General features: G+C 46.4%; 1 protein-coding gene across 1 annotated transcript; it reads left to right on the top strand.

Moving 5' to 3' along the window:
- Window positions 1-3,975: 3,975 nt before the first annotated feature.
- On the top strand, window positions 3,976-12,559 carry LOC129716227 (beta-2-microglobulin-like). Its single transcript, XM_055666098.1, has 4 exons — window positions 3,976-4,134; window positions 8,957-9,235; window positions 11,431-11,457; window positions 11,547-12,559. Exons 1-3 carry the CDS (start codon window positions 4,086-4,088, stop codon window positions 11,439-11,441), a joined length of 339 nt encoding a protein of 112 aa, XP_055522073.1. The 5' UTR covers window positions 3,976-4,085; the 3' UTR covers window positions 11,442-11,457; window positions 11,547-12,559.
- Window positions 12,560-15,032: the final 2,473 nt, after the last annotated feature.

Here is a 15,032-nt window from a genome sequence, read left to right as displayed (position 1 = left end):
ACACACAAAAAAACAACCAACAACAACAAACAAACAATAATAGTGCAAACAATATTAATTTTGCCGATCCATTTCCCCACATAGATACTGCCTGACCCGCTGAGTTACTCCAGCACTTTGTGTTTCAATCAAGATTCCCGACTCTGCTGTTCCTTTCGCACCCAACGCCAGCAGGTACGCCTCTCGTCTGATCCTAACATCCAGCTTTGTATCTAAGAACTGTTGCAAAAGACTGTGGTCCAAATAAGCTTCTTTTTTTTTAACACTCCCTTGGACGATTTGAGCAATTGCAAATGGAAGGAGGTGTAACCGAGTTTTTAAGTTTCGTAATTACAATTGGTGCGGGTGAAAAGGTTGCTGCCTCACAGTGCCAGAGACCCGGGTTCGACCCTGACCTCGGGTGCTGTCTGTCCGGCGTTTGTACCTTCTCCGTCACTTCGTGGTGATCAAAGATCATAGAATCAAAAATCATACTCCAGTATCTTTGTTGGTGGTGATAGTTGTTTTTCCGGCTGCTCAGTTTTCTTCCTACATTCCAAAGACGTGCAGCATTTTCTAGGTTAATTGAATTCTGCGCATTGTCCCTGATATTGTAGGATAGAATCGTGTGATGGTGATTGCTGGCCGGTCTGCAACTGCCACGCTTTAACACTGCACTCTGGTATTTTCTGAAGGCCGAAGGGCCTATTCACTATAGGCCGAAGGGCCTATTTCCATGCTGTATCTCTGAACTAAACTAATTCTGGATTTGAGCGGAAATCCAGTAATCCAATTCTGGCTTAAGTCTTCCCTCCACCACCTCCAGTTTAAATTCCATTTGGAATATTTTGTGAGGACCAAGAAACCAACCTACTAGGAATAATTATTTAATATTCACATGATACCATATATAACCATATAACAATTACAGCACGGAAACAGGCCATCTCGGCCCTACATCCAGGCCAAAGGCTCCCAACCTGGGGTAGTTTTAACTCTAGGGGGTAAATTTTGCCCACCCAGAGGGTACATTTCGGCTACCCAGGGGGTACATTTGTAGATTCTGAAACATATATAACATATAACAATTACAGCACGGAAACAGGCCATCTCGGCCCTACAAGTCCGTGCCGAACAAATTTTTTTTTTCCCCTTAGTCCCACCTGCCTGCACTCATACCATAACCCTCCATTCCCTTCTCATCCATATGCCTATCCAATTTATTTTTAAATGATACCAATGAACCTGCCTCCACCACTTCCACTGGAAGCTCATTTCACACCGCTACCACTCTCTGAGTAAAGAAGTTCCCCCTCATATTACCCCTAAACCTCTGTCCCTTAATTCTGAAGTCATGTCCTCTTGTTTGAATCTTCCCTATTCTCAAAGGGAAAAGCTTGTCCACATCAACTCTGTCTATCCCTCTCATCATTTTAAAGACCTCTATCAAGTCCCCCCTTAACCTTCTGCGCTCCAGAGAATAAAGACCTAACTTATTCAACCTATCTCTGTAACTTAGTTGTTGAAACCCAGGCAACATTCTAGTAAATCTCCTCTGTACTCTCTCTATTTTTTGTTTTATAAAATTGCAGCAATTGATATTGGCGTCTTAAGCAAAACACAAAAATGCTGGATAAACTCAGTGTGGTTGGGCAGCATCTGTGGAGAGAATCGACAAGCGACTTAATATATTTCAGAGTTTTTTTATTGTCATATATCTCCCGATATGGAACATGTATTTTAGCAGTCTGAGGAAGGGTCCCGACCTCAATTTCCCTCCACAAATTCCAGCATTCGCAGTTCCTTGTACAAATGCTGAGTTCCTCCAGTACATTGTTTTGCTCAAGATTACAGCACCTGCAGTTCGTTGTGCCTTATGACTCTTGGTGAGACCACACCTGGAGTATTGCGTACAGTTTTGGTCTCCAAATCTGAGGAAGGACATTATTGCCATAGAGGGAGCGCAGAGACGGTTCACCAGATTGATTCCTGGGATGTCAGGACTGTCTTATGAAGAAAGACTGGATAGACTTGGTTTATACTCTCTGGAATTTAGAAGATTGAGGGGGGATCTTATAGAAACTTACAAAATTCTTAAGGGGTTGGACAGGCTAGATGCAGGAGATTGTTCCCGATGTTAGGGAAGTCCAGGACAAGGGGTCACAGCTTAAGGATAAAGGGGAAATCCTTTAAAACCGAGATGAGAAGAACTTTTTTTTCACACAGAGAGTGGTGAATCTCTGGAACTCTCTGCCACAGAAGGTAGTTGAGGCCAGTTCATTGGCTATATTTAAGAGGGAGTTAGAAGTGGCCCTTGTGGCTAAGGGGATCAGGGGGTATGGAGAGAAGGCAGGTACGGGACACTGAGTTGGATGATCAGCCATGATCATATTGAATGGCGGTGCAGGCTCGAAGGGCCGAATGGCCTACTCCTGCACCTAATTTCTATGTTTCTATGTTTCTATGTTTGTCATATTTCGGCCTGCAACTCCTTCAAGTATTCCTTGCCTCCCCTCTCTCTTCACCCCCCCCCCCCTCTCTCCCAGTTATCCGACGAGTCTGATTGTCCTCTTTTACATGTTTATCTCTGTTTAAATCTTTGTTGCCTTCTCCGAGCTAACAATGATCTATTCCACAGTTTCCTTGAACTTCATCCCCATTATCTCGTTTTCACGCCTTACACGTCCTTATCTTCTTCCGAGGAGGGAAGGAGGGAGAGAGGGGAGGGAAGGAGGGAGAGAGGGAGGGAGGAAGGAAGAAGGAGAGGAGGGAAGGGGGTAAGGAGGGAGGGAAGGAAGGAAGGAAGAAGGAGATGAGGGAAGAAGGGAAGGAGGGAGGAGGGAAGGAAGGAAAGAGGGAGGGAAGGAGGGAGGGAAGGAAAGAGGGAGGGAAGGAGGAGGAAGGAAGGAGGGAGAGGGGGGAAGGAGGGAAGGAAGGAGGGAGGGGGGAGGGAGGGGAAGGAAGGAGGGAGGGAAGGGGGAAGGAGGGAGGGAGGAAGGGGGGAAGGAGGGAGGGAGGGAGGCGGAGGAGGGAGGGAGGGGAGGTGGGGAGGGAGGGAAGGAAAGAGGGAGGATGGAGGGAGGGAAGGAGGGGGAGGAGGGGAAGGGAGAAGGAGGGAAGGAATTGAATTGGTTACATGCTATTAGCCACATATATATCTCTACAAGGAGGAGGAGAAGAAGAAAGAGGGGAGGAGAATGAGGAGGAGAGAGGTGAATGGGGAGATAGGGAGGAGGCAGGTTCGATTTTATCATTTAAAATTAAATTGGATAGGTATATGGACGGGAAAGGAATGGAGGGTTATGGTCTGAGTGCAGGTAGATGGGACTGGGGGGAAATAAGTGTTCGGCACGGACTTGAAGGGCCGAGATGGCCTGTTTCCGTGCTGTAATTGTTATATGGTTATCTCTGTATCTCCCTCTCCCCTGACTCCGTCTGAGGAAGGGTCTCGTCTGAGGAAGGAAATCCCATCCGTTTCTTCTAAAAGAATATGTGTGTTATGATTGTGTTTATAATTTGTTTGGTTGTTTTGTTGTTTGTCTTTTGCACAAAAGTCCGCGAGCATTGCCACTTTCATTTCACTGCACATCTCGTATGTGTGTGTGACAAATAAACTTGACTTGACTTGACTTGACTTGACTATCCTGAGATGCTGAGTTAATCCAGCATTTTGTGTCTATCTTCGATTTAAACCAGATTTAAACTCGAATACAATAACAATGGCGAGGTAGATTTGTAGATAGACTGATCAGTAACCAGTCTGCAAGTTGCCGCGCCCTGTGGTGGCATTGACAGTGTGGGGGAAATCCAAAGTATCAGAGTCCATTGCCCGGGCAGATCTTGCTTCAAGCACACGCCCCCTCTCGCTTGCCGGATCGCAAACTCTACAGAGCTCTTTCACCCGGAGACTGGTGACAAGCCGCTGGTGATCTTTTTGCGATTGCCTCTGCTGGGGCTGATGGGCGGGACGCTTCCGTGCTATTGGTGCCTGGTCGCCGGGTTAGTGCCTTCATTCCGAAGCGGAGGCAGATAGTTGCAGGTTGTCTACCATCGGTACTCCAGCATCTGTAGCTCCTTTCTCAAACAGACCAGTCTGTCCTCTCGACATGATGCGCTCTCTCATCCTGCTCTCGCTGGGGCTGCTCTGCGCGGCGAGTAAGTATATTTTGGCGAAGATTGCAGAAATACAGTGGGTAAACTAATGCCCTTGCCCCGCCGTGCCCGCCCGCTGAAAGTGAAAGTGCTTCTTTTCCAGGATCCCCTCCCAGCTCATCCCAATCCCCCACGTCCCATCTCTCTAGCTAAAGCCTATTTACCGCCAGTCTGCCCTCTCGATACGATGGTTACACAAAAAAGCTGGAGAAACTCAGCGGGTGCAGATGCATCTATGGAGCGAAGGAAATGGGCAACGTTTCGGGCCGAGACCCTTCTTCGCTCCATAGATGCTGCTGCACCCGCTGAGTTTCTCCAGCTTTTTTGTGTAACCTTCGATTCTCCAGCATCTGCAGTTCCCTCTTAAACTCTCGAAACGATCATTTGCTCGAAAACGTCTTGCCCGAAAACGTCTCTCTCTGAAAGTGCTGCCCACCACCAGTCCTAATACCTCGTGCTGGTCAAAAAAATCCCCCCTTGTGTCCCATATCCGCTCCTCAAAATCCCTGAATTCCATATCATCCCCAAAAAAACTCTATTCCCCCTCCCCCCTCCCTCCGAAAACTTTCGAGGTCAACTAATATACTGTCAACTAATATACATCAAAAGACCCCCTCGCTAATACCCCATTCCTTCTTTCAAAAGAACCTTCCCTAATGCCCGAAGATAGACACAAAAAGCTGGAGTAACTCAGCGGGACAGGCAGCATCTATGGAGAGAAGGAATGGGTGACGAGACCCATCTTCATTCGACGCCAGACCTCGCTCTGGCTTCCCTAGTTCCCCATTCCCTCAAAACTAATGCCCTAAACACTCTGAAAGAAAGCCCCTCCCCACTAAACCTAGTCCCCCTTACCCCCTTTTGGAGGGCGCTCACTATTACCCCATAGCCTCTCTCAAAAAGAGCCCCCCTTATTAACCATTGTACCCCATATCCTTCCTCTGAAAGAGCATTCGCTAATACCCCACTCCCTTTCCCAAAAAGTCCTCCTAATTCCCTATATCCCCTCAAAAGAACCCCCTCCAAAGTTTGGTATCCTCTGTCTCAAAAAGAGCCCTCCCCATTTACCCGAATACTCCACAGCCTGTTGCACCAAAATAACTATCCTCATTAACCCTAACTCTTTATGGCCCTTCTATTGGAATGAGACCCCTCCCCAGCCCTTTTAACCCCGATGTCCCGTGTGTGTTCTCTCTTTTGCTTTGGAAGAAGTCCCCTGAAATGTCCCATGTACTGCGTGAAGTGCCGTCCACTCTTAGAAATAGCCCTTCCTCCCCTTGCTCCCATGTCCCTTCTCCCCTCCCCCATTTTGAAACATTGCTGAAAAACCTTTCCCATTACCCCGAATTCTCTCCTCAAAGAGCTGCCCATAAACCCCAACACTGTGTGCCCCCTCCCTCATTCTCTCTCTCTTCAATGCACCCCCACTCCACACCGGATTGGATACCATTCCCGAAGCTGGAGGGGATATTTGGAGAAAATGTGAACGGGGACTGCATTGGGATGATCGGCTTGTTGTGGTCGTGTTGTGATAGAACGTGTTCAAAGGGCTGAATGGCCTCTTGCTCCTCTATTTATTGTGTTCATTTAATTACCTCAGTGATCCTCCCCGCCCCCTCTATCAAGTACCTCCTCCCCATTACCTTCATGTGCTATATCCTCTCTTGGGGAAAGAACCCTTCCCCCAACCCCGTCAACTCTGATGCCTGATGTGCACCCATTTCACTTTCAGAAAGAACCCTCCCACTCTCTGTAATATCTCCCCGTCCCTTCTCTCTGCAAGAGGCACCCGTTAAAACTCCGAGCCCCTTTTCCAAAGAACCGCTCTCCTTTTAGTCCCTCTCTCTCTGTAAGTACTCCCCATTTCCCCTATGCCCCCTTTCCCTTCGAACGAGACCCCAACCCTATTGTCCACAATTCCCTGCGCCCTCCCTCCCTCTCTTTTTGCAAAGGGAGTCCCTCCATTTCCCTCTCTCTGAACGAGCCGCACCCCATTAGTTCCGCTTAAAAGAAAGAGCCTTCAATTATCGCTCCTTGCACACGCATTCCTAAACGTGTTGGAATGACTCAGCGGGTCAAGCAGCATTTGTGGAGGGAATGATTGTGCGCCATTTTGTGTCGAGTTTCTTCAGTCTGAACTGTCCCTGTGTCTCTGCTTTAGATCCACCACAGGAAACTAGAAAGGGTTAATTGACAACCATATTGTTAAGAATCTCAGACGAGATCACGGTGGCGCAGTGGTAGAGTGTTGCCACACAGCGAAACCCGGGTTCGGCACCAATTACGGATGCTGTCTGACCTGTGTGGGTTTTCTCTGAGATCTTTGGTTTCCTCCCACACTCCAAAGACATACAGGCTTGTAGCTTAATTGGCTTGGTAAATGTAACAAAAAAAATTGTTCCTAGAGCATGAAGGGATAGACGTTAATGTGTGGGGATCGCTGGTCGGTGCGGACACAGTGGGCTGAAGGGCCTGTTTCTCCATTATATTTCTTAACGAAACTAAATCACATGATAGAGCCCTGTTAGATTTTAGTGTCGTTCAAACTGAAACCAGCGTTTTCAATGGAAATAAACTAAGGGTCATAGAAACATAGAAACATAGAAATTAGGTGCAGGAGTAGGCCATTTGGCCCTTCGAGCCTGCACCGCCATTTAATATGATCATGGCTGATCATCCAACTCAGTATCCCGTACCTGCCTTCTCTCCATACCCTCTGATCCCCTTGGCCACAAGGGCCACATCTAACTCCCTCTTAAATATAGCCAATGAACTGGCCTCAACTACCCTCTGTGGCAGAGAGTTCCAGAGATTCATCACTCTCTGTGTGGAAAATGTTCTCCTCATCTCGGTTTTAAAGGATTTCCCCCTTATCCTTAAGCTGTGATCCCTTGTCTGGGTCCTGGGTCAAATTTGCTGGGGTTAATTGGGAAAATCTATTAAACGATATAAACATGGTTTATCGTTTATTGCTTTAAACATTTTAAAGAAATAAAATATTACATGCAACACATTATATTCCTTTAAGACGCAAGGACTTGACAGGAAAAGTAATCCAAACAAAGACTACAGGAGCAATAGTTGTACATTTAAAAGCTGATTAAAAGTTGTTAGGAAAAACACCATTAAAGCTGAAGAGAATTAAAAAATTAATGAAGAAAGATGATTGAGGTTTCAAGTTGTAGGGTATTTGTCCATTTGTGGGGCATTTATGAGTTGCTCTATCATCAGATGTTATCGTCCCTCACTGGGAAAGGTGCTGCCGAGCTAATATGGTGTTGGGTGTACTTTGGGGTGTTGTACCTTGAGAAGTTTGAACTGGTTGGTCAGGAGAGTGGAGGGAGGTACAGTGGCACAGCGGTAGAGTTGCTGTCCTACAATGCCAGGGACCCGGGTTCGATCCTGACTATGGGTGCTGTCTGCACAGTTTTTTTACATTCACCCTGTAACTGTGTGCATTATATCCGGGAGCTCCGGTTCCCTCCCACACTCCAAAGACCCACAGCTTTATAGGTTTATTGGCTTATGTAAATTGTCGCTAGTGTGCCAGATAGAACTGGTGTCCAGGTGATTGTTGGTCAGCATAGACTCAGTGAACCGAAGGGCCTGTTTCCATGCTGTAACTCTACACAAACTAAACTAAGATGACGTATCTCAACCAGAAACGTTGACTGTCCCACTTCCCTTCCACAAATCCCCTCTACCTGCGCTTGATCCATATCCATCCATTCCCTGCATATCAATGTGCCTATCTGAAAGCCTTTTAAACATTACCACTGTACCCGTCTCCACCACCACCTCTGGCAGAATGTTACCCATCACTCTCTGTGTAAAATAAAAAACTTGCCTCGCACATGTTCTTTAAAATGTGCCCATCTCACCTTTAAAGCTTTGCCCTCTTTAGTCTTTGACTTTTCCACACTGGGGAATGTTTTTGACAGGATTCCCAATCAGTGTAGAAGACTGGTTACACAAAAAAGCTGGAGAAACTCAGCGGGTGCAGCAGCATCTATGGAGCAAAGGAAATAGGCAACGTTTCGGGCCGAAACCCTTCTTCAGACTGATCGGGGGCGGGGGTGGGCGGGGACAAGAAAGGGAAAAGGAGGAGGAGCCCGAAGGCTGGGGGATGGGAGGAGACAGCAGGGGGGCTGAGGAGGGGGAGGAGACAGCAAGGGCTAACAAAATTGGGAGAATTCGATGTTCATGCCCCCGGGATGCAGACTCCCCAAACGGAATATGAGGTGCTGTTCCTCCAATTTCCGGTGCTGCTCGCTGTGGCCATGGAGGAGACCCAGGACAGAGAGGTCGGAGACGGAGTGGGAGGGGGAGTTGAAGTGCTGAGCCACCGGGAGGTCAGCTTGGTTATTGCGGACCGAGCGGAGGTGTTCGGCGAAACGATCGCCCAACCTCCGCTTGGTCTCACCGATATAGATCTGCTGACATCTAGAGCAGCGGACGCAATAGATGAGGTTGGAAGAGATGCAGGTAAACCTCTGTCGCACCTGGAACGACTGCTTGGGTCCTTGAACGGAGTCGAGGGGGGAGGTAAAGGGACAAGTGTTGCATCTCTTGCGGTTGCAAGGGAAAGTGCCCGGGGAGGGGGTGGTACGAGAGGGAAGGGAAGAATTGACAAGGGAGTTATGGAGGGAGCGGTCTTTGCGGAAGGCAGATATGGGGGGAGATGGGAAGATGTGGCGAGTGGTGGGGTCACGTTGGAGGTGGCGAAACTGACGGAGGATTACTGTTTGTATGTGACAGTGTAGGAGACTGTTGTTTGCACCAGATTCGAATATGTCCTCATTGTGGTCCTCCTGTGCATCCGCAGATCCAAGTCCGCCACAGGTCGTGGTGTACACCTACAAACCCATGGAAAAAGGTGAGACCAACACCCTCCTCTGCCATGCTAAAGAATTCAACCCACCGAACATCGAGCTGCAACTGTATGCGGATGGCAACCCCTTTTCTGACGCAAACCAAACTGATCTCAGCTTTGAGTCAAACTGGAAATTCAAATTGACCACGTTCATCGAATTAATTCCCAGGGAAGATGTGGAGTATTCCTGCCACGTGACACACATGGGTAGAACCAATATCTACAAACTGGGTGAGTAAAGCATAGATATAGATATAGATATGCCATTTATTGTCACTATACATGTACAGTGAAACTGAAAGCTGCTCGTACTCAGTGCATACATACAATTTAGCACACAAAACAAGAAACAGAAAAAACAAAAAACAGAAGGGAGGGGGGGGGGGGAATAGGTGCACAAATTCTACGGCGCTACATACATATATACATATATACAGATGGAAGTCCGTGTTGGGCGGTGTAGTCAGTGCATGTGTGAATTTGAATTTATAGTAGTTATAATTCTCGGAAAGCAACTATTCCTCAGTCTGTTTGTCCTGGATTTGATGCACCTATAGCGCCTTCCAGAGGGCAGCAGGTCGAACAGTCCAAACGCAGGATGGGAGCTGTCTTTGATGATCTTCTTTGCCCTGCTAAGGCAGCGGGAGGTGTAGATGTCCATCAGGGAGGGGAGAGGGCAACCAATGATCCTCTGCGCTGTCCTAGTTACCCTCTGAAGCCTCTCCCTGTCTGCCATGGTGCAGCTGCCATACCATGCTGTAATGCAGTATGTCAGCAGGCTCTCGATGGACGAGCGGTAGAAGGTCAGCAGCAGGTCAGTGTCCAGGTTGTGCTTTCTGAGGACCCTCAGGAAGTGCAGCCGCTGCTGAGCCTTCTTGATGACCGCTGTCGTGTTGTCCGTCCAGGAGATGTCAGCAGCGATATGGACGCCGAGAAACCGGAAGGTGTTGACCCTCTCCACACACTCGCCGTTGATGTGTAGGGGGGCTAAGTCGGTGCTGTGCCTCCTGAAGTCGACAATGAGCTCTTTTGTTTTCCTGGTGTTCAGAGCCAGATTGTTTTCTGAGCACCAGGTTGTCAACTTCAGGACTTCCTCTCTGTACCATTGGTTCCAAATCATATACAGTAAAGCTTTAATCCTACATGCTTGGCACTTTGGTGGTGCTGGACTAGGAGATATTAGAAGCTATTCCCGATTAAATCACCCAAGAAATTCAATTCACTCTTTGATTTGGACGTTACATGGCATGATATACTTTCCAGTGAAGCCAGTAAGTTCAATGACATGGACTTGAGGTGAGAACGGCAAGATTCAAACAAACCTTTTCACTGAGAGGGTGGTAGGTATATTGAATGATTGCCGGTTGAACCAGGTACTATAACAGCATTTTAAAGACACTTGGACGTGTACATGGATAGGAAAGGTTGAGAGGCACATGGACAAATAGTTCAGATAGGGCATCTTGGACGAGTCGGGCTGAAGGACCTGTTTCCCTGCTGTGTGACTCTGAGACCCAGTGAATACCAGAGAAGTCCCGGAATCAAGAACACTGCATGAGAATGCATCTAATTTCACTGACGGATGCTGAACCGTTCAATAGCAGATTATTGGTGCTTTGCTGCACATGAACACGCACTCTTTACCCCATTGTAGTACAGGCCCTTCAGCCCTAAACACAAGTTCCTCAGCAACTGGATCATCCTACCACAACCATAGAGCAGTGCTAATCTACTATAATACCTCATTCATGACTCTCGGATTATCCTCGACCAAACTTTGCTCTTGTTTACCTTGCACTAAATGTTATTCCCTTATCATGGATCAATACACTGTAAGTGGCTCGATTGTAATCATGTATTGTCTTTCTGCTTACTGGTTAGCATGCAACAAAACCTTTTCACTGTACCTCGGTACACGTGACAATAAACTAAACTGAAACCCTCCAACTGGACACCAAATATCAATGCTTAGTTAAATTCTACCTTTGAACATTACCAAGCATCCATTATTATATAAATCACCTGAATGTCTGGGTGAGATTCCTGCCTGATCCTCATTTCCGGGTATCCATTTTCTGTGGATGAATTTCCAAACACTTGAAAAAGCTAAATGTGGGTCTGTCTTTTGGTATAACATCATACTCACGCCATTTACAGTCCTGCACTAAACATGACTCTGTGGTTCTGAACCCAGATTGAATCACATGGACTGTAGGATGGAGATTCAGATAAAGGAAACAAAATAAGGAAGCTAATACTAAGGAAGTTGGTTTGGACAAAGGTAATGACAGACACAAAAACTTGGTTTAACTCAGCGGGTCAGGTAGCATCTCGGAGAAGAAGGATCATGTGATATTACGGGTTGAGACCCGTCTTCAGACTTGGTCACAGACTAATGATGTTTTTGTTCTCTCGTTCACTTACAGAATCCTTCTAAGCCTGCTGCACCACAGGTAAGCAAACTGACATGTCATATGGCTACTGATTAGAATATTCTAACCTCACATTCAGACTACTCACTTGTATTTCTTTGTTTTTGCAGGCATGAACATGGACATGATTTCTGAATGATTACACGCAAAGTTGATCATGTTTAAATTTAGTTTTTAATCAATTTGTAGTTTCAGGATAGAGGCATAATCACCTGCAAGATTGGCTTCAGATCCTTGGAATTGAAGCTACTGGCCCCTTGCTTTTTCCTTCGCGGTGTGATCAATAATGTAGCTTTTAACCGCTCGCTTGTTTGAAATGTAGTTTCCCCTCCCAACTTGTTGCGGAGAATTGGCCTACAAGAAAAAAACAGTCCTTTTCCTCTCTCCAGCATCCCATCCCACGACAACCCCCTCTTCCCCCCCCTCCCACTTCACAACCCTGCTTTGGAATTTGGATACCATTTGGCACATCCTACTTCTTGTCCTGTTTACTCAATCTCCACAAAGGAGGATTCGCTGTACTCCCATCTACACCTTGCAGTCAGAAGCCCAGATGCGATGCTTATTTTTGAGGCAGCAGCTCTACCAGCTGTGCCGTGCATAATCTCGTTATTTTTGTACCTGTAATAATCTTACTTTTGTTAAATAAAAAGTGGAGCTGTTTAAATGATCACAGCAATCAACCTCCATCAGTGAACCCACAAGTACATCCCCAGAAGGACATTGAGCTGAGAACTGTACGTCCAAAGTTATCTCTTCCTCCCATGGTCCACTTGCATGGTGCATCTGAAATTACAGTTATCAGTTACTCCCAACACTTTGTGCCTTTTGTCAACTAGTATCTAAAATTCCTTGTTTCCATCTTATTTTGTAATGCTTCTGGCCAGTCCTCCCTCCGCACCCTTTCTCACAGTTATATTCCTCCCTGGCTATTTGCATGGTTAAGTTCATATTCAGCTGTTGATTTAAATGATAGTTTTTAACAGATTTTCATTTTATGAACATCTAACTTCATTTTTACTGATTTTTGAAATAGAATTGTTGGATTTTAGGGGGGTTATTTTATCAATAATTGACTTGCAGTGTATAAGGATACATGCATAATAAAGTGTGATTAACCTTATCCGCTTGCGTTTTTCATTTGTGAAATTTGGGTACAAGCAACCAGTGTTGACATCAGTATTGGCACTACAACAACAACTTCCAATTATATGGTGCCTTCAACTTGTCGAGCAGGTACATAGAACAGTAAAGCACAGGTGTAGAAACATAGAAACATAGAAAATAGGTGCAGGAGTAGGCCATTCGGCCCTTCGAGCCTGCACCGCCATTCAATATGATCATGGCTGATCATACAACTCAGTATCCCATCCCTACCTTCTCTCCATACCCCCTGATCCCTTTAACCACAAGGACCACATCTAACTCCCTCAAATATAGCCAATGAACTGGCCTCAACTACCTTCTGTGGCAGAGGTTTCCACAGATTCACCACTCCCTGTGTAAAAAATGATTTTCTCATCTCGGTCCTAAAAGATTTCCCTCTTATCCTTAAACTGTGACCCCTTGTTCTGGACTTCCCCAACACCGGGAATAATCTTCCTGCATCTAGCCTGTCCAACCCCTTAAGAATTTTGTAAGTTTCTAGAAGATCCCCCCTCAATCTTCTAAATTCTAGCGAGTACAAGCCGAGTCTATCCAGTCAGTGTAGGAAGGAACGCTAGTATTCCCTCTCCATCCCTCCCCCTTCCCAGTTCTCTGACCAGTCTTTCTGTCTCCAAATGCATTTTATCTGTTTGCTTTGTTGTTACATTCTCCCAGCTAACATCTTCTACATTTTTCTAAACTTATTCTACATTTTCCTTGATCTGCATTCCCTTTAACCTATTTTTATACCTTTCACTTCCTTTATCTATGAACCTCCCTCTCACCTGACACCCCGCCATCCCGGGAATTAACCTTGTAAACCTATGCTGCACTCTCTCATAAACAAGAATGTCCTTCCTCAAATTAGGGGACCAAAACTGCACACAATACACCTGGAGTATTGTGTGCAGTTGTGGTCCCCTAATTTGAGGAAGGACATTATTGTTATTGAGGGAGTGCGGCATAGGTTTACAAGGTTAATTCCCGGGATGGTGGGACTGTCATATGCTCGGAGAATGTAGCAGCTGGGCTTGTGCACTCTGGAGTTTAGAAGGATGAGAGGATATCTCATTGAAACATATTATATTGTTAAGAGCTTGGACACACTAGAGGCAGGAAACATGTTCCCGATATTGGGGGAGTCCAGAACTAGGAGCCACAGTTTAAGAATTAGGAGTGAGCCTTTTAGAGGAAACTCTTTTTCTCACAGAGAATGGTGAGTCTGTGGAATTCTCTGCCTCAGAGGGCAGTGGAGGCAGGTTCCCTGGATGCTTTCAAGAGAGAGCTAGATAGGGCTCTTAAAAATAGCGGAGTCAGGGGATATGGGGAGAAGGCAGGAATGGGATTCTGATTAGGGATGATCAGCCATGATCACATTGAATGGCGGTTCTGGCTCGAAGGGCCAAATGTCCTATTCCTGCACCTATTGTCTATTGTCAGTCTGAAGAATGGTCTTGAACCGAAACGTCACCCATTCCTTCTCTCCAGAGATGCTGCCTGCCCCGCTGAGTTACTCCAGCTTTTTGTGTCTTATCAACAGTAAAGCACAGAAACAGGCCCACAATGTCTGTGCTGAATACGATGCCAAGACCAACTTTTATTTGCCTGCACATAACCCACACCCCTCACTTTCCTGCATATTGCTCAATGCCAAAGTCACTCTGGAGTGAGTTTGAAATTTGAGCAACAGTAGGCAATATTACCAGAACTCTGCATGGAGCCAGAACCAGGAGTCACAGTCTTAGAATAAAGGGGAGGTCATTTAAGACTGAGGTGAGAAAAAAACCTTTTCACCCAGAGTTGTGAATTTATGGAATTCCCTGCCACAGAGGGCAGTGGAGGCCAAACCACTGGATGGATTTAAGAGGGAGTTAGATAGAGCTCTAGGGGCTAGTAGAATCAAGGGATATGGGGAGAAGGCAGGCACAGGTTATGGATAGGGGATGATCAGCCATGATCACAATGAATGGCGGTGCTGGCTCGAAGGGCCAAATGGCCTCCTCCTGCACCTATTTTCTATGTTTCTATTACACAGGTGAGAGGTTCTGAGGAAAGGGAGATCTGAGATTTCCTTACGACAGAGAAGGCCATCAAATGACTTGGGTTTGATCCAGACCTTGTTACTTAGGTGGAGTTTGCACGATTTTCTTGTGACCATATGGTTCTTGATGGTTGGCCTGAATGTGATGGAACAAAGGGCCTGCTTCCATGCTGTATGACTACATAAGTGATCTGCCTGAGGCTGACAGGGGACTAACTCGGAGCCCTACAGCATTGACACAGGCCCTTCAGCCTTATGGTGCTGACTGTAACACATCCATCCACATGGACCTCATCATTTATTGTTCCCAAAATGTCATCAGCTCCCCCAAGATTCTCCCATTCAACCACACACAATTTACAGAAGCCAATTCACCCATTAACCTCACGTCTTTGGGATGTGGTAGGAA

This window comes from Leucoraja erinacea, unplaced genomic scaffold, assembly GCF_028641065.1.
Source record: "Leucoraja erinacea ecotype New England unplaced genomic scaffold, Leri_hhj_1 Leri_191S, whole genome shotgun sequence".
NCBI classification, from domain to species: Eukaryota; Metazoa; Chordata; class Chondrichthyes; order Rajiformes; family Rajidae; genus Leucoraja; species Leucoraja erinaceus.
Note: the sequence above shows the minus strand (reverse complement) of the source record. Positions and strands in the feature narration are given on the sequence as shown.

What these genes read in the sequence shown, in the direction of transcription:
- LOC129716227 (XM_055666098.1), top strand. Translation starts at nt 4,086, where the DNA reads ATGATGCGCTCTCTCATCCTGCTCTCGCTGGGGCTGCTCTGCGCGGCG. An exon ending in GGGGCTGCTCTGCGCGGCGA is followed by an intron (nt 4,135 to 8,956) that starts GTAAGTATATTT and finishes GTGCATCCGCAG; the next exon opens with ATCCAAGTCCGCCACAGGTC.